At 36.6% G+C, this 27877-nt stretch overlaps 3 gene segments (V, D, J or C); all 3 read left to right on the forward strand.

Annotated features, from left to right (window-relative positions):
* Positions 1-1877: 1877 nt before the first annotated feature.
* LOC118242995 lies at positions 1878-2505 on the forward strand. The segment is given in 2 exon segments: positions 1878-1952; positions 2156-2505. Coding segments are annotated over 2 exon segments (420 nt in total).
* A 4847-nt stretch (positions 2506-7352) lies between these two features.
* Positions 7353-7945, forward strand: LOC118242996. The segment is given in 2 exon segments: positions 7353-7425; positions 7581-7945. Coding segments are annotated over 2 exon segments (405 nt in total).
* A 16518-nt stretch (positions 7946-24463) lies between these two features.
* Positions 24464-25023, forward strand: LOC118242997. The segment is given in 2 exon segments: positions 24464-24503; positions 24659-25023. Coding segments are annotated over 2 exon segments (405 nt in total).
* The last annotated feature ends 2854 nt before the right edge of the window (positions 25024-27877 follow it).

A 27877-nucleotide genomic window follows, 5' to 3' on the forward strand; every position in this document is an offset into this window, starting at 1 on the left:
GTAGGTTATTGTTTATGTTGTTTAACAAACTCTAGCACTTATTGTTTATAGCACTTATCATTGTTTAAGATAGACCTTATGTATTTTGTGCTTCTAGGTATCAGCATTCATCCCAGTATTCTGCAGTAGTTCATTGGTATGATTGATTCTAACCTACTGTACTGTACTAGGATATATTCAATGAGTAAATGAAAAAGCACTTTTGCAAGTCGCTCTGGATAAGAGCGTCTGCTAAATACCGCAAATGTAAATGTAAATATTCCAACTTTTGGTCACCTTAGCATCATCACAGACAAAATGATGGAATACAGTTTGACTTGTGAACAACTTTATTTCATAGTTCACATACAGCGGAAACAGCAAGAGGATATAACAAAACTCACAGAGGCAGACAAGTCTCCTTAACAAAACAGGTCTTTATTAACATGACAAAGTCAAAACCAAAAACACAATGAACAGAACAAGACACTCGAACAGGTGTGACATGGACAATTAGCACAGTCAGGGGTGTGATGATGGTCAAACAGACAGACAGACATACACACACACACACACACACACACACACACACAGGGAGGAGTCTAGAAGTAGGGGCCGTGCCGTGACAGAACTAGATTTTGTACTGGGCTTCCTGCTCTCTCATTGGTTACTAAAATGAAAAGGAGGAGGAGTTGAAGTATGATGTACAGAAATAATGTCAATGTGAGACTTCTAAGTTACTTCTAAGACAGAGGGCAAAGTATTACACAATGTTTCTCTGTTTATTTATGCTTTTAACAGTACTCACAGGTAAGACTTTTGTTCCATTTAACATATATTCTGTATTTCCATGTTTATATTTTACACGTTTACATGTTGTAAAAAAAAAAAAAAAAAAAAAAAAAAAAATATATATATATATATATATATATATATATATATATATATATATATATATATATATATATATATATATTTAAATATTTTATTAGTATCAAGTAAACATTACTATCATCCTGTTGGAGAATCATTAATTTGTAGTTAATCAGTTTGTGTGACTAACTGAAGATCTTTTTCAGGTGACAGCACACAGGACAGCATCACCTCTTTATCTTCTGCAGTCAGTTTTAAAGAGGACCAAACAGTTACACTCTCCTGTAACCACAGCTACACTGTGTCTATGAACAATCTGCAGTGGTATCGCCAATATTCAAATTCAAAGCCTCAGTTCATTGTTTTAGTGTTTGAACAGTTATAAAATCAAACAGCTGCTTCTGATCCTCGTCTGTCTGCTCACGTTCAAAAGAGTATCAAGCGTGTGGATCTGCTGATCTCCTCTGCTGCAGTATCAGACTCTGCACTGTACTACTGTGCTCTGATGTCCACTGTGACAACAACACACTCACTCCTCATACAAAAACATCAGACAGAGGAATCACTGAGCTTAGCTGGGTTAGTCAGTGTATGAACCACAAATCTTTAGCACTTTCAGAGGAGAAAACATCCTTTACAGCATTGACCATCTGATCAATACAACCTCACAATTCTTGAATAATATAAAATGCAATGATGAAACTATGAGAGCCACAATATAGAGAGTCTGATAAATCCATCCAGTCTTCAGAACTTAAGATCTTATATATGATGTCTTATATGCAAGTGCAAGGAGAAGTGTCATTATCTCATTCACCTCCAGTGGTTCAGTGAAAAATAGGATACTGGGGCTCAGTTTACATTTACTGTGGTTGGTCTAGAATGACAAAGTCATAGTGTAACAGAAGCACTTCCTGTGTGGGTTTCCCAGGGACATATTTCCTCAGGTGAAGTGTTCACAGCATACATCACTATTACACAGAGAATCCTCACTATTACTCAGAGGATCCTCAAAGAGCTGTGGTGCAAAATGGCTCAGCTATACAGCCTACTGCACATGGGGAGATACATACTACTTTGTGGCATCGTTGTGGCATCAGGTCATTCATTTTTAGCACAAAGTTGATGTTCATGTCTTTGAACATGTATATGTTACTGTTTTAATTTCCTTTCTAAAACTGTTAAATCTTTTAAATATAATTATTTAAATGTAAATGTTATTTACAAGTAATTAAAATGTAATTATCTAATTTATTTTATTAACATAATTACACATTTTCCTTTTAACTCTTCCATAATACAGATGTGTTGGAAGATACAATTGGGCCTGTGGAGGAAGATACAAACATTGTAAAGGAAGAAAGTGAAAATGTGACTTTGATATGTTCATATAAGTCAGAGAGCACTTACATTTCTCTGTACTGGTACAGACAGGACTCTAACAGTGCACCACAATATTTACTGCACCAAGGCAAGGTTCAGAAGAGCACTCCTGCTGACCAACGGCTTGAGGCAACAACAACAGATAGCTCTACTGAACTTACTATCAGCAGACGACTGCTCACAGATACAGCTCTGTACTACTGTGCTCTCAGAGCCGTTAACCCAGTGTTACAAAGTCTCACACAAGCTGTACAAAAACCTTGCCAATGATAAAGCTACTTAAACTACAGAAGATCAAGGTTATTTCTTTATCACACCTTCTTATCAGTTACTTAAAAACAGATAAACTGCGGCAACAGCTGCAGGTGCAAAAAATAGAAATCATGAGTAAACAGTGTCTCATGTGACGATTCAAACAGACCTAACCAGAATTTCCAGCCATTACAACATCAGGAATGGGTAAATTAATATAATTAATATAATTAGAGACTCTAATATAATTAGAGGCTGTAATGGTATGCAGGTATTACCCTCAATGTCCGTCTGATGTAGCATCACTTGGATGCGCAGAACAATCATTGTGGAATCAGTGTTCGCAGGTCAGGTGAGGAGGTACTGGGCCAAAAACATGGTGTGAAGATTCTGTTACAGATTACCACACTTACAGCTGAACAATCTGCAATATTCGAGTGGAACACATAGACATGGGAAAATACAAGGTCACACTCATTCACTCACACACACACACTTGAAGACAGTGATGGGGACAAACACATAAAAAGTAAATATGCAAATACAAGGCACTAAGAACCATTAATGAGCTCCTGGTATTATACATTTCTGCTATACTTCAAAGCATATCTTGACTGCAGAATATGATGTCACAAAAACAGATCCTTACAGGACTACATTTCTTCAATCTTTCATTACAGTAGTTTTCACCAGACAGAAACACACAGCAACACAAAATAAAATGTAAAAAACCTGAAGGAATTTTATTCAACATGGAGAGAGCACTCCTCATTCACACCCTAGTATCAGGGGTGTGAAGCTTAAAGAACAAATAAACAAATATATAATCACTGTAATGGCCAGATTGCCGAAGGGAAAGGAGCAGGACGTACAGAATCGTTCCACAGAGACAGATGTTTATTATTGTACATTGAAGACATCAGCCCGCAAATATAACAAAATGTGGATATTACAAACACAGACACTGAGACAGGGAACAAAGGCACAAAAATGAACAGGAACAGAACATGTACAATGAGTGACAGTAACGCACACACTGACAAGGGTTAAAATAACGATAAACATGACAAGACTAAACCGATGCAGGTGTGTGCGTAACAACGTAGGCGTGGTTACAACCAATACACAGTTAACGACAAACTCCCACTGAACGCAGCAGGCCAAACCACATGACCAGTGGAAAGGGAGCATTCCATGACAAACATATAATCTATTCAATAAAAATTTTAGAGGTATTGTAAAATATCTTTGAAATTCCATTTCCAGGTATATTTTGTAAAGATCAAATTGTACGCAAAGAAGAAGTATTGAATATTGCAGAGGAAGAGTCAGTAAAACTCAGAGGAGCCACCAGAAAGACTCCATAACAGAAATGTAACACAGGTAGTGATACATAATAATAAACTTTGAACGTGCATAAGTCTGTTTGGCCCACTACAAAACAAAAATCAAAAACATAATTAATGTTTATTAATACAAAACATTATTCAATGTATGCAAACTGATATTCAATACTTACACCAACCAGTTCTTGGTATCATTAGGTTCATTCTGAACTACTTCTATTTTTTTTAAAGGCTGTCATATTCTATATCAATTTGCCGGGCTGTCCCGTCCTTGAACCAAGGCTCTCCCTTTGAGTGAAGCCTCCTAAGGATTTATGCTGAAGCCTACAGAGGCCTTTCCTGCATGAAACCAGTTTATTCTAGACCATCCCTATTTTCCTGCTTACAATATCATTTTATTACCTCAGTAATAAAACATTAAAGACTTTCAAAATTAAGAACTACTGAATAAGCCGTCATGCAAATTATATCTAATAAAGTGAATGGTTTCACAACTTATATGTATAATACCATATAAACCATTCAGTACACACAGTATATATATATATATATATATATATATATATATATATATATATATATATATATATATATATATATATATATATATATATATATATATAATATTTCTGCAGTATAGCTGCATTATTTCTGTGTAATATGGTGATTCTGAAGTTCTATTTGTCTGGATTAATAAATTTTGCTAAGAAAGTGATTGTCTGTCACAAGAGAGCAAATGATTATCAAACATTCATCAATTAATCTTGTTAGTATGTTTCTAGTATTAGGTCATTTACCAGGCTTTCAGCATTATTAAATAATTTAAGAAGCAATACAATTACACCTTTGAGTTAAGATAAAAGCTAATTGATTTATAAATGTGTATAATCCCATGTAAATCAAAAACACAAAGTATGCTTGCATTTCTCTACAGTATATCTGTAAATTTGGGAAATATGAATCATATTCCTCAGAACAATTAAGAAAAGAAAAAAAATGAAAAAAAGTTTCTGTCAAGACTTCACACTCTATTTTATGAAATGCAAGTGCAAATGTTTCTCAGATATGCATTATATATATATATATTTCATTAACATTAGGCACTTTACAATGCTTTGAGTGCCATGAAATAAATGATGATTATATTACACATTTGAATTAAGATTAGGGTTAACCAGTATTCCTACTCTCACTAAATGGGACTTGAGAGAAGAGTGTATTGTGATGATCAGTGTGAGATGGTGTAAGGGTGGAGCTCTGTACCTCAGTAGAAAACTATATGAATCCCATTCAGCTTTGGCTTTCACTCACTTCACATCATCATCATGCTGCTCTTTGCACTTTCCGTCTTAGTGACACTTTTAGGTGAGTTTATCTTCATTTCTAGTTTTAAATGATGCAGAAAACCTTTAAAAACCTAATTAAACACGTTTCTATGAATGCCAGTTTCTGTTGAATGTTTTAATTTGGAGGACAGCAACAGATGTTTTACTCCCTTCTTCTTCTCTCACCAGGTGAAGTCTCAACACAGAACATTAAGCCACTCGACACAGTAAAGCGTGTGTCAGAGGGTGATCCTGTTACTCTCTCCTGCAGTTACAGTAATGCTTATACTCTTCAGTGGTATCGCCAGTATCCCTCATCTAGACCAGAGTTTCTTCTTTTTGCCTATGAAAAAAACCAGAACAATGACCCTATTGTTTCTAGAATAACGGCAGAAGTCATAAAGGCAAAAGACCAAAGCCATGTGACTCTGACGATCTCCTCTGCTGCAGTATCAGACTCTGCACTATACTACTGTGCCATGGAGTCCACAGTGACAGGAAACCCAGCTACACTGTACAAAAAGCACCACATATGACTCATGCAGAGCCATGCTTTTGCCAGGAGGGGGAGCCACTTGTTTTTGCAATAATTCAACCCCTAAATCTTATTCAGCATTCAGGCTTTTAGTTATCATTTAAAATTACATTAAAACAATTGAGGAAATATCTAGTAATGATCTTACTTAATAAATGTATACAAGGCTTTAAACTAAAAATAAATTAACCATGTGTGATCATGAAGTTCAGCCTTGAAATCTGATAATGAAGATTCAAGTCTTCCATCTGTCTATTCCTTCTGAACAAAATTCACATATGACCATCACATTTTACACGAGTATATTTTCAAGTATCACTATACTTGAATATAAGTGGGAGGATAAGTGGGAGGAACTTGATGTGGTGGTAGTATAGTGTGCACAGTATTGTGTGTTTCAGGAGACACTGGCATTTTTGTGTAAAGCTCGAGATCTGAACTTACATTCAGGATGAACATCTTACTACTCTTCTCTGTTTTCATAACTCTCCCCAGTATTGGGAAGTCATTTTTAAATATAACATTTGATGGGTTATTTAACAAACTATTAACAAAAAAATTCTATTTGTGGAATAGATTTTTCATTTTATTTAAATGTTTTGACACTGCTTGATGTTTTTAGCTGAATCTGCAAATAGTGGCATTAGACCAGAAAACCACACCATATCCATAAGTGAGGGCAGCATTACCATACTGTCCTGTACATATGATGTATCACCTTAAAATTTACACTGGTATATACAGAAACCTGGATCAAGACCAGAGTTTCTACTGCTGACTATTAGAACTACTGAAGATGTTACATATGGTAAATAAACTTACTCACAACTTGTGGCAGTGACCAATCACCCAACTTCCACCAATGATCACCCACATTCACACATCCATCCACAATCCCATGATTATTAGTCATTCCCTCCACCTGTTTCACCTTTGCATTTTCCTACTTAAATCCTACAGGTGGCTCAATCCAGTGCTTCAAGCTTGTGTTGTCGGCCAAGCCTGCTTTTCAAGCAGCCCTTTTTGTGCTCACTCTTATTAGTTATACTTTTGTTTTTTCAATTTTGCTCATTAAAATCTGTTCCCTTTTTGAGCACTCGTGTCTCGCTGTGTTCATCAAAATGTCACACAGACATTTTCCATTCAGTAGGACAGCAAATGTAACATATATATCCATTTACATAAACATCACTTATAAAATGTAGATTAAAAAAATACATTTAAACCAAATAAATGACATATTCCCACTTAATCCTTTAAATCTTTCACATGTAGGTAAGAAAAATCAAGACATAAGGTAATGATCTGAAACAATTTCAGCCCGGGGGAAGTAACTCCTTTTCTTATACTGATGCCAAAGAGTCAGTATCAGCAGTAGGACTACAGTAGTCAGTGAACCACATTATGTTCTGAGTATTGCCTGAGTGAGTGTAATGTAGCAAAAATTCTGGTTTCTTGGTCATGTTGAAATCTGTGTGACTTCAAAAGACAGATTGCAAACAGTCAGTTTAGCCATTCTGATTCCTGAATGAGACTAAAATGTATTGCCTGGACCCAGCAGAAATTCAAGACTTCAAATGTTGACACTGTCAGTCAAAGCTGTGGGGAGGAGCTTCATAAATCTTCATGGAGCTAAGAAGATATAGTAGTGGAGAAAGATCTCACAATATTATCGCTCTGTCAAGACCAATCATGTTCACCATTACACTCTTGTGTGTGTGGCTTTCACTGGGTGAGTTATGAATTAAGTTAAATTAATTAAATCACTATATGAGCACAATGAGTGATAAATTAGTCTGTGTGGTAAAAGAGCAGAATGTGTGTTAGACTTAAATCATTCTGCCATGATCCAAATGTGTTAACTTTATGTTCTCTTCTCTATGGCAGGTGACTCTATGGCAGATCCAATAGAACCACTTTTCCCCCATAAAGCTGAGTTTCAGGGTGATAATGTTACTCTGTCCTGCAGCTACAAAGAGTTCAGTGGTACTGTAAGGAATCTCTACTGGTACAGACAATATCCACAATCCAGACCAGAATTCCTCCTTTACATCTTACCAAGTGGAATGAAGAGTGATCCTCTCCCACCACGCCTGTTTGTTGAAGTTGATGTAAATCTTAAAAAAGTGGATCTGCTGATCTCCTCTGCTGCACTATCAGACTCTGCACTGTACTACTGTGCCCTGGAGCCCACAGTAACAGGAATCCCACTTTCACTGTACAAAAACCTCCTATTACACAGACAAGATTAAATGGCCATGATTTTTTATATGAACCATGTCGAAATAACTTAGTTATTGTTATTATATTAAAATAAAATCAAATAAAAAAACACAAAGTATGCTTGCATAACTCTACAGTATATATGTAAATTTGGGAAATGTGAATTTCTGATTATCCTATTCCTGAGAAAAAGTAAGAAAAGGTAAAAAAAACTCTGACAAAAAATTTCTGTCAAAACTTCAAACTCTATTTTAAGAAATGCAAGTGCAAATGTTTCTCAGATATGCATTATTTATACGTTAACATTAGGCCCTGTACAATGCTTTGAGCACTATAATATAAATGATACTATATATTATATTTATTATATAGAAATATTACATATTTGTTGTGTTAGGATTAGAGTTAACCAATATTCCTACTCTGACCAAATGGGATTTAAGAGAAGAGTGTATTTTGATGATGTGTTTTGTGAGGTGGTGTAAGGGTGGAGCTCTGTACCTCAGTAGAAAACTACATGAATCCCATTCAGCTTTGGCTTTTACTCACTTCACATTTTCATCATCATGCTGCTCTTTGCACTTTCTCTCCTAGAGACAGTTTTAGGTGAGTTTACCTTCATTGCTAGTTTTAAATGATGCAGAAAACCTTTAAAAATCAACTTAAACATGTTTCTATGAATGCAAGTTTCTGTTGAATGTTTTAATTTGGAGGAAAGCAACAGATATTTTACTTCATTTTCTTCTCTCACCAGGTGAAGTATCAACACAGAACATTAAGCCACTTGAGAGAATAAAGCATGTGTCAGAGGGTGATCCTGTTACTCTGTCCTGCAGTTTCAGTACGATTGGTGGTGATTATCTTCAGTGGTATCGCCAGTATCCCTCATCTAGACCAAAGTTTCTTCTCTTTGCTTATAAAAAAAACTGAACAATGACCCTAATCTTTCTAGAACTTCTGCAGAATTCATGAAGACAAAAGACCAAAACTGTGTGAATCTGACGACCTGAAAATTTCCTCTGCTGAAGTATCAGACTCTGCGCTGTATTCTGCACTGATAAACACAAATCCATAAAATACTGCAACAGCAGTCATGTTTCCCGTAATTATGGATTGTTTAATCTATTGTATAGTGTAATGTAATAATGTAATAATGAAACTGCAGGTGATGGGACAGTGGGTTGTTCTAAGGGAAACTGAAGAAAAGAAGAAACTGTAGCAGAAATTGAGTCTGCAGTTCAATCATGGCATGTTTAGTGGTCATTGGCTTCTGTTTCTCATTTTAGGTAAGATGGACATGATTAGTGGACATTTCATGAACAGAAATAAAATATTCTGCACCGGAGCATATTTAGTAAACTGGGGAATCTGTGTTCAAATGTTAAAGATGGGTTTACACTTACGAAATCAAAATGATTCTAAATCTCTTTAGCAGGTTACAGTTCTGGTGAGGAAATAGGACCAGCCCCTTCTACTGTAAATGTCCTACAAGGAAATGCTGCTACCCTCTCCTGCTAATACAATGAATCTGGTATAACTGATTCTCTGCTGTGGAATTGTCAGTTTTCCAGATCCAATTTCTTTACCTGGTCAGTGAAGACCTTCACTGTATTACCTTTATACATGTAAATCAACCAATTATATAACTGATGGAATTTTATTTCCTGATATTGTGAATATAATATCAGAATATAATAAGCTTTTTATTCAATTATTTTATATGAAGCACTTTGAATGGCTATTGTGTATAATTATATTTTCCAGATCACCTACAAACATGGACTAATGCTCTTATTAATTCAAAGCTTTACTCCAGTGTTACTTATAGTTAGATTCGTCTTGTTGAGGAGTTTTATCCTGTTAACTATGACTTAGAAGCCTGGTCTAAGAGTTTCTTAATGCCTAAAACAGTTACACATAAATTAAGTGTTTTGGTTCATAACAGATTGTGCCTTGTGCCCCCTGTACTGAATATGATTGGCTTTTATTCTGACTGGCTCTACTCAAGTCACCACACTCAGGCAGTCAGTTTTTGAGCAAAGTCAAACCCAAAACACTGATATGACTCTGCAAAATACTAACCACCTGTTTCATATGTCCTCAGTCATCAAGAACCCTATATAAACAGATCACTGCCACAACCTCATTGTGAAGTATTACTGGATACCAAGAATGCTGAGCATTCTCTCCTGTGTATTCCTACTGTTAATGACCTGTGCTCTCCCTTTAGTCTACGTGTCTGTCATGAACACCAGGGTTTAATTCCTGGACAAGCCCACATTGATCTCAAAGCTCTGGTTGATGTGAAACCATATAGAGTCCTAAAAAATGTTTTAATTTTTTTATATTTGTGGGCTGTGATGGCTCAATGGTTAAGGTACTTGACTTTTGCTGGGTTGCTGGGTCAAGCCCCCCCTGCCAAGTTCCCACTGTTGGGTGCCTGAGTGAGACCCTTAACCCTCAATTGCTCAAATTGTACTCAGTCATAATTGTAAGTTGCTTTGGATAAAAGTGTCAGCCATAAATATAAATCTGAAGGGCTAGGAATGAGGTATAGTCTAGTACAGAAACAGAGGTTGGAAGCCAGGAATAGCAACAAGGGAATAGAATGCTTAGTATGCATCTGAGGAAAGCAATACTTTGCAAGGTGGGCTGGGAAAATGGGAGGCTATGAAGGAAACAGATGAGAGAAGCAGGTGTTGCCTATCAGTACTCAGGAGAGGGTAATCTATGCCTTGGTACGGTAAGACTAGTGGGCTGGGTTGAATCTGTCACATTGTCTCATTTCAACTCTTTGGCTTTCTTGGACTCTGTCTACTCCTGATCAACCCGGAATGGAATAATTTCGCATAAGTTTCAAATCATTAAACACAGGAAACATAGAATTCAGCAGTACACTCTAAGGTCCTCACTAATCTAAACTCTGGACAAAAAATAAAAAATAAAATTAACTCTGAATTTCAAATGATCATAAAAAGACTAAAGAAACCAGAGACAGTCTACAGAGTCATGTGGGTGGTCTAGATAATCTGGGTTATGTACTGGGCTTCCTGCTCTCTCATTGGTTACTACCAGGAAAAGAAGGAGGAGCTGAAGTATGATGTTCAGAAAGAATGTCAATGTGAGACTTCTAAGTTACTTCTAAGACAGAAGGCAAAATACAACACAATGTTTCTCTGTTTATTTCTGCTTTTAACAGTATTCACAGGTAAACTTTTGGTTCCATTTAAAAATATTCCTTATTTACCTGTTTATATATTACATTTGTTTATGTGTTTTCAAGTTCAAGTTTGGTTTATTTGTCACATACATAGTCATACACAGTACAACACGCAGTGAAATGGTTTTAAATATATATGTATTGTTAAATATTATGTTATTACTCTGAGTATTAACCTATTGGTAGTAATCAACTACAAGTCATTAATTTGTAGTTAATCAGTCTGTGGGACTAACTGAAGATCTTTTTCAGGTGATAGCACACAGGACAGCATCACCTCTTTATCTTCTGCAGTCAGTTTTAAAGAGGACCAAACAGTTACACTCTCCTGTAACTACAGCTACACTGTGTCTATGAACAATCTGCAGTGGTATTGCCAATATCCCAATTCAAGGCCTCAGTTCATTGTTTTAGTGACTGAATATGAACAAAATCAAACAGCTGATTCTGATCCTCGTCTATCTGCTCACGTTCATAAGAGTGTCAAGCGTGTGGATCTGCTGATCTCCTCTGCTGCAGTATCAGACTCTGCACTGTACTACTGTGCCCTGCAGCCCACAGTGACAGGAAAACATCATTCACTGTACAAAAACCTGTGGAGATGTGAAGAAACTTCATTGCGGGTACATGTGGAGATGTGAAACAAATTCTTGGTTTGCTTTAGTGCAGGGTTGTCAAAGTCTTGTCGGGTCCAAAGGGCTGAAATGCAGCAAAGTTTAGTGATTGCACTATTCAGACACACCTACAACTAATGAGATGAATCAGGTGTGTTTAACTAATATTAGTTAATGTAGCACTGTGGTGTCAAACCTGTTCAGAGAGGACCAGAGACCAGTGTGGTTTGGTGTTTCACCTGCTTAAATGTACCTGATTCAACTCTGTAATCATTTGCAGGTTAAGTAGCAATCATTTGCAGGTGTGTCTGAGCAGAGCAATCAGTAACGTTTGCTGGACTCCAGCCCTCCAGGACCAGACCTTTATACCCCTGCTTTAGTACAAGAACAGATTTAAAGCTCTTGTAGAGACAATGCTGTTAAAATGGTTAAACCTACATAAACTATGGCTAATATACTTAGGAGTATTCAGAAATATTTAACTATTTAAAGAAAATGGAAAAAAATGCATCTTTATACATTTATTCTCTGAGAATTTGAAATTCTGAAAAAAAATTTGTCATCCGCCATAAGGTGGCAGCACTCATTATGTCATATACTTATATAATGTTGTGTAGAATTATATAATGTTAAGTTATATAACTCTATAATGTTGCCACTTTTATATTGCATTATATTGCATTTTTACTTTCAGCTTTTTAAATTATTGGACCACATATTATTGTAATTTTATATAATTGAATGTTCTCCACTGCTGCACATACACATACAGGAAGATAATGGCAGGGCCAAACACAATTATAGAAGCTAAATATGCAAATTCAAGGCACAAAGAGCCAATAAGAAGCTTGGTTTTATAGAATACTACTTTAAAACAAAGCATAATGTGACTGTCTTATCACAATAGTTTTTACCAGACAGAGACTCACAGCGACTCAAATTAAATAAAAACCTGAAGGAATTTTAGTCAACATGGAGAGAGCACTACTTATTGTCACCCTAGTATCAGGTATTTGAAATGCAATGGTTACAGAAGAAATACACATAAACACATAATCATAAACCCAAAATCATAATAATTGAGTGGATTCACTCAGTGAAAATTGATAGAACTGTAAAATATTTCCTTTCAAATTTCATTTTCAGGTATATTTTGCATTGATCAAATTAGACTCAATGAAGAAGTCTTAAATATTGCAGAGGAAGAGTCTGTAAAACTCAGCTGTTCATATGAATCAAGCAATGCTTGGTTCAATTTGGCAACTTCAGAACCTCCACTGAACTCACTATTACAAAACCAACTTTGGCAGATTCAGCTCTTTACTACTGTGCTCTTAGAGTAGGGGCCCAGAGATGCAAAGTCTCTGAGAGGCTGTACAAAAACAATACCAGGCAATCTCCTTTGTATTTCTATATCAGACCACAGCTGGTTACAAACAAGGAAACATGTATGTCGTAACACCTGCAAGAATTTTAAAAAATGACTTAATTCTGGTGTTCCTTGATAGGTCAGGATTTTGATAGCAATGAGAATGAGTTGGGAACTAAGTTCCATGCCAAATATGATTGATTATCTTCATACTGATATTCAGTATTGCTATTGCTTGTCATCATTCCAATAAGGAGAATCTCATGCCAATGAAAAAGTGATTGATAAAGTGATTCCAATAGCTTTTTCCATTAAAACTAATTAATGCAAATTAAAATTAATACATAAAGTTTATTGCTTTCCAGTGGAGGAAAGAACGCAAGCAGGCCGCAGAGACAAGCCATGGTTTAGATGACACAGACGTTTATTGACACAATACTGAACGAAACGGAAAACCCGAAGAGCAACACACTGCTAACAAGGCAAATTCAGTAAACGGTTAAACACAACATACAGTATATACACATGCAACACTAGAGATATGTGCAAATATGGGGTCAAACACAAACAAAACTTATAACTAAACAAGACTTTAAATGCACCCACTAACAAGGATGATAACAATGGACTGGTGTACACATGCCCAATCAATAATGGATGGGTGTGGTGACAGACACACAAACACACACACACACACACACACACACACACACACACACACACACACACACACACAAACACAAGCACACAGCGAGGAGTTGAGGAGGGGGCCATGCCATGACAGACCTACATCTGTCCACTTACTGAACGGGCAGAACAGATTCTCACCCTCAACACAACTGAAGCACCACTGGATCACTGGCACACAAAAAAGAACAACAACTATTCAAAGTCAAAAGAGTCAAGCCCTTCTTTTGTTTAATTAAGTGAATGCTTACTGACCTGATATAAAAAAAATTAAAAAAAAAGTTTTAAACAAATTTTAAAGGTTTGAGCACTGCTGGTAGTATTTACTTCAGAAAGTGTGTTGGCAGTGATTCTAGTAAGCAAGTGGAAGATTTTGAGGAGGAAATGAATGATATTAGTTGATTCACACACTCTTACACAGCAATACTAAGCATCATCACAGCTGATCATCTGCATTGAATATCTGACAGAAGGACACGTTTGTCCAAGTTGGGTTTGGTTATCTGCCACTGTGAGAGAAATGAGTTGAGTGTGTTTGCATATTTGAATAGGTGGAGCTATATGCGCTAAGATGCAACATCCTGGCATTTTTATGCAATGCTAGAAATCTGAATTCACATTCCAAATAAACATGTTACTCTTCTATTGTGTCTTCATAGCTCTCTCCAATTTGGGTGAGTAATGCACTTTTCCAGTATTTCTTATGGTAAACTGACTTAAAATGTATTTTTTATTGCACCATCTTTTATTGCATTTCACATTATTTCAAAGAGTTTATTTGCTTTTAGTCTCATATCTGGAAACTATCAGACCAGACCAACCAACCATGGCAATAAATGAGAAACACAGCACCACACTTTCCTGCACATATGATGGATCACCTTATAGTCTGCTCTGGTATCGACAAAAACCTGGATCAAGGCCAGAGTTTCTACTGCGGATTATTGAAAGTAGTGAAAATATTATAAAGGCTGATCCACCTTACCCACAGTTGTCGATCAAACTACAAAAAAATGACAAAAAAGTGAATCTGGAGATCTCTTCTGCTGCAGTATCAGACTCTGCACTGTACTACTGTGCTCTGTGGCCCACAGTGACAGGAAACTGAACAATGCTTTACAAAAACTGTGTGGGGAGTTAAAAGACTTGTGGTCTTTTATTGTGGTCTATATTATTATCTGAGAATTTCAAATGAAAGAGGTTTCATGCTGAATTTCAACTCCATGCCCTGACACCTCTAGTGTGTAGGCTGGGAATTATAAATCTACAGCAAATCCAATTAGCTACAAATGGAATGCTAGCTCAGTGGGTTACCTCCTAACTTCTGTACAGGAGGTCCCCACACCCCAAAATTGGGAACCGAGACCCAATAAACCCATGCACCAAGCTCAACACCAAAGCTGCTGACCTTGAAATAAATCATTCCTCCTGATACATCATAATTATATAAACCCTCCAGAAGAGAGAAAGTTCATCAAGAAATTCTGAAACTGTAGGTGATGTGACACTTGGATATTCTAACAGAAACTGAGGAAAAGTAGAAACTAGCAGAAAATGATTATGCTGTAACCCCTAGAGGTTAGCAGGTACTTCCTAATAATGTGAAGAGAGAGATAAATGAATAACACATTATTTGCCTTTCAATCGGAGAAGTGAACAGATAAAATTAGTAAATCGATGAATAAGGAAATAAACTCCCCTTTGAAATGTAATTTTTTTATGTCCAGTACAGGATGAAATCTCTGGACCCTGGTTGTGGAATAGTGAAGAAGTGGGGCTTGACCTTTAGCCTTGACATAGACACACCCTTTTTTCAGCATGTCAGGGAGATATGAAAGAGCAAGTGAGAGAAGATGCGGCTTATACAAGCTTTGAGAAAATCAGAATCTGAGAAACTAAAACCCCACTACTAAATTTGGACAAAATCTGCGAAATATGAGATTTACGGTCAATCTTACCTTAGATATTATGGTCGTCTTGAAACATAAAAATCCGGATTTGGCGAGATTTTTTTTTGTTTTCGTTTTTTTTTTTTTTTTTTCAAATCGCATAACCTCAGAAAACTCATTAGTGAGGAAAGAAGCTATCTAGCATGATGCAGCAAGAAAAAAAAATATATATAGTACGCGTTGGAAGGCAAGACTATCAATTAAAAATTAGACTATAAATTGAGTGTTTATTGATGTAGCGAAATGTAAAGATTTGGTTCAGTGAGCACTTGTTTAGATATTATATAAATTGTGGTAGTGATAATTTCTTTGCATGCTGAGTCATATGCGTGCGAAAAGAATGTTAATCTAGCTAACAAGCTTGCATGAATGCGTACAGTTAACTGAGGGAGATTTTCATTCAAATGTATGACAGTGGTGATATTCCATTGAATGCTTGTATGAAAGAACAATGCACTCTAAAGTTTATAGTATGCTACTATTAGGGTGCAGGTTGTTTTTTTTGTTTGTTTTTTTTGTTTTTTGAGGGGGGCGGGCTTGTGTGTGTATGTGTGTGTGTGGGGGTGTGTGTGTCTGTCTTTCCTTGAGGGAATGCATCAGCAGCCACTTGCATTCCCAAAAATGTTGTCCTTCCATTTTCACTTCTCTTTTCACATTTAGAGCCTCACTATCACAACTGGACTTTCTGAACTTGTATGTGTGTATGTGTATATAGTGTTGTTATTGGTATGGTGTATATTTGAAGTGGGTATTTCATTTGTTCATTGCAAGTGTTTCTCAGCAGATATAGATTTTTGTTCTCATTTTGTTCATTGGCAGAGTGAGTTAAGTGTAGGTAAACCAACTGATCATTTTAATACCATTGTTAATGGTGATACGTTATTAGGAAAGAATATAGAAGAAGTCTTCCATTAAGGTGTCTTATGGTAAAGCCAGTACTTAAACACTGTGATTACCCTGAACAAGTGCTAAAATAGCCCAATTAACACAAATTACAATTAACACCAATTACAGTCAGATCTGAGTAGGGGTTAATAAAATGAAGCTTGTTAGTCAAGGTAAATTCCAATTTAAATATGGAACAAAAATGTAACAAATTCACTATTAAGAACAAAAACAGGATTTCAATAAGACCTGCAAGGTAGTGTTTTATTCTCTTTAACTGCAATAATTGAATCTTTCACTTATTCTTTTCATTGACTTTCCATTTTCTCTCGATTATTCATTCAATATATATAACGATTATTCATTCAACATATATCACTTAATCGTATATTTACAACAACAACATAAAAAAGTGTATATTTACTAAAAAGAAAACTGCATGTAATCCTCAAGGTTCATATTATCTGTCATCCCCCTTTTCACAAGGAAAAAAGAGACAAATTAATGCTTAAAAAACCTAGAGCTTCTTCCCTTTCTAGTAGGCATGTTTACACCTGTAGGAGGAGACTGGTGCACATGTGTGAAAAGCACCATCCCCATCTCTCATTATGTTTACACTATCACCACCATGATGGTGCAGTGTACTACTGTGCCCTACACCCACACTGACTAGAAGCCCAGATACACTACAAAAAGCAATTCAATTCACTAGGCCAAAGTCATGAGAGGTCACCATTTTCATTTTCTAAATGTAAAGACCTAATAGTTCTCAAGCCTTAGGCTATGATGTCTCCCTGGTTTTTAATCTCACCACTTCACAAGATTAAATTAACACATACTTTTTGTCTTAGTTCCTGCTCATAATCATGTTCTGTATGATTTATCAGTAACATGGTAGAGTTGGCACAGGACACTTTCCAACAGCCCCTTTATTTCAAGGCTCACAAACAGTATTAACAGCAAAATGGTGCAGTGATAAATAAACAGACTCGTCTTTCCTTTAAGTTCCTAATTTTCTGCTAGAGGTCGAGCACAGGCCTGGCGACAGCAAGTCAGTCCAAGTCAAGTGTCTAAGAGTATCCACACATAAGGCCCCCCAACAACGGAGTCCAACGGTATCGACACATCAGACCCTCCACCTCCAGGAGTCCAATAGTATGCTCATGGGAATTTGTGCAGTTGACTCAGACCTCCCGCCACACCCCAGAGCTCCTTTCGTCAGCAGAGTCCCTTGCAGACTCAAGACCCGTCTATTTGCAGAAGATTTAAAGGACAACTGACACTGCTCCCATATTGACTGACTAAATTAGTAATTATTGTAGGTTATTGTTTATGTTGTTTAACAAACTCTAGCACTTATTGTTTATAGCACTTATCATTGTTTAAGATAGACCTTATGTATTTTGTGCTTCTAGGTATCAGCATTCATCCCAGTATTCTGCAGTAGTTCATTGGTATGATTGATTCTAACCTACTGTACTGTACTAGGATATATTCAATGAGTAAATGAAAAAGCACTTTTGCAAGTCGCTCTGGATAAGAGCGTCTGCTAAATACCGCAAATGTAAATGTAAATATTCCAACTTTTGGTCACCTTAGCATCATCACAGACAAAATGATGGAATACAGTTTGACTTGTGAACAACTTTATTTCATAGTTCACATACAGCGGAAACAGCAAGAGGATATAACAAAACTCACAGAGGCAGACAAGTCTCCTTAACAAAACAGGTCTTTATTAACATGACAAAGTCAAAACCAAAAACACAATGAACAGAACAAGACACTCGAACAGGTGTGACATGGACAATTAGCACAGTCAGGGGTGTGATGATGGTCAAACAGACAGACAGACATACACACACACACACACACACACACACAGGGAGGAGTCTAGAAGTAGGGGCCGTGCCGTGACAGAACTAGATTTTGTACTGGGCTTCCTGCTCTCTCTTGGTTACTAAAATGAAAAGGAGGAGGAGTTGAAGTATGATGTACAGAAATAATGTCAATGTGAGACTTCTAAGTTACTTCTAAGACAGAGGGCAAAGTATTACACAATGTTTCTCTGTTTATTTATGCTTTTAACAGTACTCACAGGTAAGACTTTTGTTCCATTTAACATATATTCTGTATTTCCATGTTTATATTTTACACGTTTACATGTTGTAAAAAAAAAAATATATATATATATATATATATATATATAAATATATATATATATATATATATTTAAATATTTTATTAGTATCAAGTAAACATTACTATCATCCTGTTGGAGAATCATTAATTTGTAGTTAATCAGTTTGTGTGACTAACTGAAGATCTTTTTCAGGTGACAGCACACAGGACAGCATCACCTCTTTATCTTCTGCAGTCAGTTTTAAAGAGGACCAAACAGTTACACTCTCCTGTAACCACAGCTACACTGTGTCTATGAACAATCTGCAGTGGTATCGCCAATATTCAAATTCAAAGCCTCAGTTCATTGTTTTAGTGTTTGAACAGTTATAAAATCAAACAGCTGCTTCTGATCCTCGTCTGTCTGCTCACGTTCAAAAGAGTATCAAGCGTGTGGATCTGCTGATCTCCTCTGCTGCAGTATCAGACTCTGCACTGTACTACTGTGCTCTGATGTCCACTGTGACAACAACACACTCACTCCTCATACAAAAACATCAGACAGAGGAATCACTGAGCTTAGCTGGGTTAGTCAGTGTATGAACCACAAATCTTTAGCACTTTCAGAGGAGAAAACATCCTTTACAGCATTGACCATCTGATCAATACAACCTCACAATTCTTGAATAATATAAAATGCAATGATGAAACTATGAGAGCCACAATATAGAGAGTCTGATAAATCCATCCAGTCTTCAGAACTTAAGATCTTATATATGATGTCTTATATGCAAGTGCAAGGAGAAGTGTCATTATCTCATTTACCTCCAGTGGTTCAGTGAAAAATAGGATACTGGGGCTCAGTTTACATTTACTGTGGTTGGTCTAGAATGACAAAGTCATAGTGTAACAGAAGCACTTCCTGTGTGGGTTTCCCAGGGACATATTTCCTCAGGTGAAGTGTTCACAGCATACATCACTATTACACAGAGAATCCTCACTATTACTCAGAGGATCCTCAAAGAGCTGTGGTGCAAAATGGCTCAGCTATACAGCCTACTGCACATGGGGAGATACATACTACTTTGTGGCATCGTTGTGGCACCAGGTCATTCATTTTTAGCACAAAGTTGATGTTCATGTCTTTGAACATGTATATGTTACTGTCTTAATTTCCTTTCTAAAACTGATAAATCTGTTTAAATATAATTATTTAAATGTAAATGTTATTTACAAGTAATTAAAATGTAATTATTTAATTTATTTTATTAACATAATTACACATTTTCCTTTTAACTCTTCCATAATACAGATGTGTTGGAAGATACAATTGGGCCTGTGGAGGAAGATACAAACATTGTAAAGGAAGAAAGTGAAAATGTGACTTTGATATGTTCATATAAGTCAAAGAGCACTTACATTTCTCTGTACTGGCACAGACAGGACTCTAACAGTGCACCACAATATTTACTGCACCAAGGCAAGGGTCAGAAGAGCACTCCTGCTGACCAATGGCTTTAGGCAACAACAACAGATAGCTCTACTGAACTTACTATCAGCAGACTACTGCTCACAGATACAGCTCTGTACTACTGTGCTCTCAGAGCCGTTAACCCAGTGTTAAAAAAGTCTCACACAAGCTGTACAAAAACTTTGTCAACAATAAAGCTACTTAAACTACAGAAGATCAAGGTTATTCCTTTATCACACCTTCTTATCAGTTACTTAAAAACAGATAAACTGCGGCAACAGCTGCAGCTGCAAAAAATAGAAATCATGAGTAAACAGTGTCTCATGTGACGATTCAAACAGACCTAACCAGAATTTCCAGCCATTACAACATCAGGAATGGGTAAATTAATATAATTAATATAATTAGAGACTCTAATATAATTAGAGGCTGTAATGGTATGCAGGTATTACCCTCAATGTCCGTCTGATGTAGCATCACTTGAATGCGCAGAACAATCATTGTGGAATCAGTGTTTGCAGGTCAGATGAGGAGGTACTGGGCTAAAAACATGGTCTGAAGATTCTGTTACAGATTACCACACTTACAGCTGAACAATCTGCAATATTCGAGTGGAACACATAGACATGGGAAAATAGAAGGTCACACTCAGTCACTCACACACAAACACTTGAAGACAGTGATGGGGACAAACACACAAAAAGTAAATCAAGTATATATTTCAGCTATATACAAGTACACAACAAAAATGAGACAATGTTTCTCCAGGACCATGGTGCAACACAAAACAACAGTGCAACAGACAACATGCTACACAAGTGCAAACAGTCCAATATAGTGCAAAAATGTCATTAAATAAACATTAAATAAACAATAATAAATACAGGACAGGACAAATACAAAATGAGTAGACAGTGCAATTATTTAGTCCAGTTCACAGTACTTGGCATATGTAAAGTGAGTTGTGTATAGGAATCAGTGACATGCTACCCTGAACATAGCAGTCACCAGTAGCAGCCAGAACAGTTCAGAGTACAGTGCTGGTTTAGTACAGTACTCTAGCAGCAAGTAGGATAATGTGCAAGACTGCAATAGGAGTGCATAGTTTATTTCTGTGAGGTTTGACTTCAGCACTAGTCTGATGCAAAACAATGTGTGAGTGTGTGTATGGATATGTATGTATGTACGTATGTATGTATGTGTGTGTGTGTGTGTGTGTGTGTGTGTGTGTGTGTGTGTGTGTGTGTGTGTGTGTGTGTGTGTGTAAAAGCATGTATAAAAGTGCCCATTTTTGAATCTGAAATGGAATTGGAGTTATCCAGAGTTCAGGAGTCTAATGGCTTCTGGGAAGAAGCTGTTGCACAGTCTGGAGATGCCGGACTGGATGCTGCGGTACCTTCTTCCAGATGGCAAAAGGGTGAACAGTTCATGTGAGGGGTGTGTGGGGTCTTTCACAATGTTGGTTGCTTTCCGGATGTAGCCTGTTATGTAAATGTTCGTGATGGAGGGAAGAGAGACCCCAATGATCTTCTCAGCTGTTCTCACTATTCTTTACTGATCATCATATTCCTCAGAAAAATTAAGAAAAGAAAAAAAAATTGACAAAATAAATTTCTGTCAAGACTTCATTCTCTATTTTATGAAATGCAAGTGCAAATGTTTCTCACGTATGCATTATACATACTTTATTAACATTAGGGCCTTTACAATGCTTTGAGCGCCATGAAATAAATGATCATCATATTACATATTTGAGTTAGGATTAGAGTTAACCAATATTCCTACTCTCACTAAATGGGACTTGAGAGAATCACATTGTGATGATCAGTGTGAGGTGGTGTAAGGGTGGAGTTCTGTACCTCAGAAGAAAACTACATGAACCTCATTCAGCTTTGGCTTTCACTCACTTCATATCATCAACATGCTGCTCTTTGCACTTTCTGTCTTAGTGACACTTTTAGGTGAGTTTATCTTCATTTCTAGTTTTAAATGATGCAGAAAACCTTTAAAAACCTAATTAAGCACGTTTCTATGAATGCCAGTTTCTGTTGAATGTTTTAATTTAGAGGACAGCAACAGATGTTTTACTTCCTTCTTCTTCTCTCACCAGGTGAAGTCTCAACACAAAACATTAAGCCACTCGACACAGTAAAGCATGTGTCAGATGGTGATCCTGTTACTCTGTCCTGCAGTTACAGTGATAGTAATGCTTATAATCCTCAGTGGTATCGCCAGTATCCCTCATCTGGACCAGAGTTTCTTCTTTTTGCCTATGAAAAAAACCAGAACAATGACCCTATTCTTTCTAGAATAACGGCAGAAGTCATAAAGGCAAAAGACCAAAGCCATGTGAATCTGACGATCTCCTCTGCTGCAGTATCAGACTCTGCACTGTACTACTGTGCCATGGAGCCCACAGTGACAGGAAACCCAGCTACACTGTACAAAAAGCACCACATATGACTCATGCAGAGCCATGTTTTTGCCAGGAGGGGGAGCCACTTGTTTTTGCATTAATTCAACACCTAAATCTTATTCAGCATTCAGGCTTTTAGTTCTCATTTTAAATTACATTAAAACAATTGAGGCAATATCTAGTAATGATCTTACTTAATAAATGTATACAAGGCTTTAAACTAAAAATAAATTAACCATGTGTGATCATGAAGTTCAGCCATGAAATCTGATAATGAAGAATGAAATCTTCCATCTGTCTATTAGTTCTGAACAAAATTCACATATGACCATCACATTTTACACCAGTATATTTTCAAGTATCACTATATTTGAATATAAGTGGGAGGATAAGTGGGAGGAACTTGATGTGGTGGTAGTATAGTGTGCACAGTATTGTGTGTTTCAGGAGACACTGGCATTTTTGTGTAAAGCTCAAGATCTGAACTTACATTCAGGATGAACATCTTACTACTCTTCTCTGTTTTTATAACTCTCCCCAGTATTGGGAAGTCATTTTTCAATATAACATTTGATGGGTTATTTAACAAACTATTAACAAAAAAATATTTTTGTGGAATTGATTTTAAAATTTTATTTAAATGTTTTGACACTGCTTGATGTTTTTAGCTGAATCTGCAAATAGTGGCATTAGACCAGAAAACCACACCATATCCATAAGTGAGGGAGGCATTACCATACTGTCCTGTACATATAATGGATCACCTTAAAATTTACACTGGTATATACAGAAACCTGGATCAAGACCAGAGTTTCTACTGCTGACTATTAGAACTACTGAAGATGTTACATATGGTAACTTACTCACAACTTGTGGCAGTGACCAATCACCCAACTTCCACCAATGATCACCCACATTCACACATCCATCCACAATCCCATGATTATTAGTCATTCCCTCCACTTGTTTCACCTTTGCATTTTCCTACTTAAATCCTACAGGTGGCTCAATCCAGTGCTTCAAGCTTGTGTTGTCTGCCAAGCCTGCTTTTCAAGCAGCCCTTTTTGTGCTCACTCTTATTAGTTATACTTTTGTTTTTTCAATTTTGCTCATTAAAATCTGTTCCCTTTTTGATCACTCGTGTCTCGCTGTGTTCATCAAAATGTCACACAGACATTTTCCATTCAGTAGGAGAGCAAATGTAACATATATATATATATATATATATATATATATATATATATATATATATATATATATATATATATATATATATATATATATATATATATATATCCATTTACATAAACATCACTTATAAAATGTAGATTAAATAAATACATTTAAACCAAATAAATGACATATTCCCACTTAATCCTTTAAATCTTTCACATGTATGTAAGAAAAATCAAGACATGAGGTAATGATCTGAAACAATTTCAGCCCGGGGGAAGTAACTCCTTTTCTTATACTGATGCCAAAGAGTCAGTATCAGCAGTAGGACTACAGTAGTCAATGAACCACATTATGTTCTGAGTATTGCCCGAGTGAGTGTAATGTAGCAAAAATTCTGGTTTCCTGGTCATGTTGAAATCTGTGTGACTTCAAAAGGCAGATTGCAAACAGTCAGTTTAGCCATTCTGATTCCTGAATGAGACTAAAATGTATTGCCTGGACCCAGCAGAAATTCAAGACTTCAAATGTTGACACTGTCAGTCAAAGCTGTGGGGAGGAGCTTCATAAATCTTCATGGAGCTAAGAAGATATAGTAGTGGAGAAAGATCTCACAATATTATCGCTCTGTCAAGACCAATCATGTTCACCATTACACTCTTGTGTGTGTGGCTTTCACTGGGTGAGTTATGAATTAAGTTAAATTAATTAAATCACTATATGAGCACAATGAGTGATAAATTGGTCCGTGTGGTAAAAGAGCAGAATGTGTGTTAGACTTAAATCATTCTGCCATTATCCAAATGTGTTAACTTTATGTTCTCTTCTCTATGGCAGGTGACTCTATGGCAGATCCAATAGAACCATTTTTCCCCCATAAAGCTGAGTTTCAGGGTGATAATGTTACTCTGTCCTGCAGCTACAAAGAGTTCAGTGGTACTGTGCAATATCTCTACTGGTACCGACAATATCCACAATCCAGACCAGAATTCCTCCTTTACATCTTACCAAGTGGAATGAAGAGTGATCCTCTCCCACCACGCATGTTTGTTGAAGTTGATGTAAATCTTAAAAAAGTGGATCTGCTGATCTCCTCTGCTGCACTATCAGACTCTGCACTGTACTACTGTGCCCTGGAGCCCACAGTAACAGGAATCCCACTTTCACTGTACAAAAACCTCCTATTACACAGACAATATTAAATGGCCATGATTTTTTATATGAACCATGTCGAAATAATTTAGTTATTGTTATTATATTAAAATAAAATCAAATAAAAAAACACAAAGTATGCTTGCATAACTCTACAGTATATATGTAAATTTGGGAAATGTGAATTTCTGATTATCATATTCCTGAGAAAAAGTAAGAAAATGTAAAAAAACTCTGACAAAAAATTTCTGTCAAAACTTCAAACTCTATTTTAAGAAATGCAAGTGCAAATGTTTCTCAGATATGCATTATTTATACTTTAACATTAGGCCCTGTACAATCCTTTAAGCACTATAATATAAATGATACTATATATTATATTTATTATATAGAAATATTACATATTTGTTGTGTTAGGATTAGAGTTAACCAATATTCCTACTCTGACCAAATGGGATTTAAGAGAAGAGTGTATTTTGATGATGTGTTTTGTGAGATGGTGTAAGGGTGGAGCTCTGTATCTCATTAGAAAACTACATGAATCCCATTCAGCTTTGGCTTTTACTCACTTCACATTTTCATCATCATGCTGCTCTTTGCACTTTCTCTCCTAGAGACAGTTTTAGGTGAGTTTACCTTCATTGCTAGTTTTAAATGATGCAGAAAACCTTTAAAAATCAACTTAAACATGTTTCTATGAATGCAAGTTTCTGTTGAATGTTTTAATTTGGAGGAAAGCAACAGATGTTTTACTTCATTTTCTTCTCTCACCAGGTGAAGTCTCAACACAGAACATTAAGCCACTTGAGAGAATAAAGCATGTGTCAGAGGGTGATCCTGTTACTCTGTCCTGCAGTTTCAGTACGATTGGTGGTGATTATCTTCAGTGGTATCGCCAGTATCCCTCATCTAGACCAGAGTTTCTTCTCTTTGCTTATAAAATAAACTGAACAATGACCCTAATCTTTCTAGAACTTCTGCAGAAGTCATGAAGGCAAAAGACCAAAACTGTGTGAATCTGACGACCTGAAACTTTCCTCTGCTGAAGTATCAGACTCTGCGCTGTATTCTGCACTGATAAACACAAATCCATAAAATACTGCAACAGCAGTCATGTTTCCCGTAATTATGGATTGTTTAATCTTTTGTATAGTTTAATGTAATAATGTAATAATGAAACTGCAGGTGATGGGACAGTGGGTTGTTCTAAGGGAAGTCCAGTTCACAGTACTTGGCATATGTAAAGTGAGTTGTGTATAGGATATGTATGTATGTACATATGTATGTATGTATGTGTGTGTGTGTGTGTGTGTGTGTGTGTGTGTGTGTGTGTGTGTGTGTGTGTGTGTAAAAGCATGTATAAAAGTGCCCATTTTTGAATCTGAAATGGAATTGGAGTTAGCCAGAGTTCAGGAGTCTAATGGCTTCTGGGAAGAAGCTGTTGCACAGTCTGGAGATGCCGGACTGGATGCTGCAGTACCTTCTTCCAGATGGCAAAAGGGTGAACAGTTCATGTGAGGGGTGTGTGGGGTCTTTCACAATGTTGGTGGCTTTCCGGATGTAGCGTGTTATGTAGATGTTCGTGATGGAGAGAAGAGAGACCCCAATGATCTTCTCAGCTGTTCTCACTATTCTTTGGAGGGTCTTGCGGTTAAAGAAGGTGCAGTTCCCAAACCAGGTAATGATGCAGCTGCTCAGGATGCTCTCTACAGTACCTCTGAAGAAGGTAGTGAGGATGGGTGATGGGAGATGGGTTTCCGGAAGGAAATAAAGACGTTGCTGGTCTGTCTTGGTGATGGAACTAGTGTTCAGGGTCCAGTTGAGGTTCTCCGCTAAGTGAACACCAAGGAACTTGATGTTCTTGACGATCTCCACTTAGGAGCCATTGATATCAAGCGGGGAGTGATCTCACCTTGATCTCCTGAAGTCAACAACCATTTCTTTTGTCTTGTCAACATTCAGATACAGGTTGTTGACCTTACACCAGCTCACAAGTTCTTGCACCTCCTCTCTGTATGCTGACTCGTTGTCTTTGTTGATGAGACCCACCACGGTCGTGTCATCAGCCAACTTGATGATGTGATTCGAACTGTGCATCGCTGCACAGTCATGAGTCAGCAGTGTGAACAGCAGAGGGCTGAGTATGCTGCCCTGGGGAGTTGACACTGTCAATCAAAGATAGCTTTGATAGGATCAAAGATAGGAGGAGCTTTATAAATCTTAATGGAGCTTCATGGAGCTAAGAAGACATAATAATGGTTTCACAACTCATAGAATACCAAAAAAATCATTCAGTGCACACAGTATATATGTACATATTTATCCAGTTTATCTGCATTATATCTCTTCATCATTATCTTTATCAGATTAAAATATTTTGCAAAGAAAGTGATTGATAAGACACTGCCTATTAAAACATTAATTGTTGTCTGTTTTTAGAACTTTAAGAGCAAATTATTTTCAAAGGTTCATCAGTTAATCTTATCAGTACGATACGTGTATTAGGTCATTTGCCAGGCTTTCAACATTATTAAATAATTTAAGAAGTGATAAAATTACACCTTTGAGATAAGATTAACTGATTCATAAATGTGTATTATCCCACACAAATCAATAAACACAAGGTATTTGGTGTTTTGAGTGCCATGAAATAAATGATGATCATATTACATATTTGAGTTAGGATTAGAGTTAAACAATATTCCTACTCTCACTAAGTGGGATTTGAGAGAATCACATTGTGATGAGCAGTGTGAGATGGTGTAAGGGTGGAGTTCTGTACCTCAGTAGAAAACTACATTAACCCCATTCAGCTTTGGCTTTCACTCACTTCACATCATCATCATGCTGCTCTTTGCACTTTCCGTCTTAGTGACACTTTTAGGTGAGTTTATCTTCATTTCT

This window comes from Electrophorus electricus, chromosome 18 (assembly GCF_013358815.1).
Source record: "Electrophorus electricus isolate fEleEle1 chromosome 18, fEleEle1.pri, whole genome shotgun sequence".
Lineage (NCBI taxonomy): Eukaryota > Metazoa > Chordata > Actinopteri > Gymnotiformes > Gymnotidae > Electrophorus > Electrophorus electricus.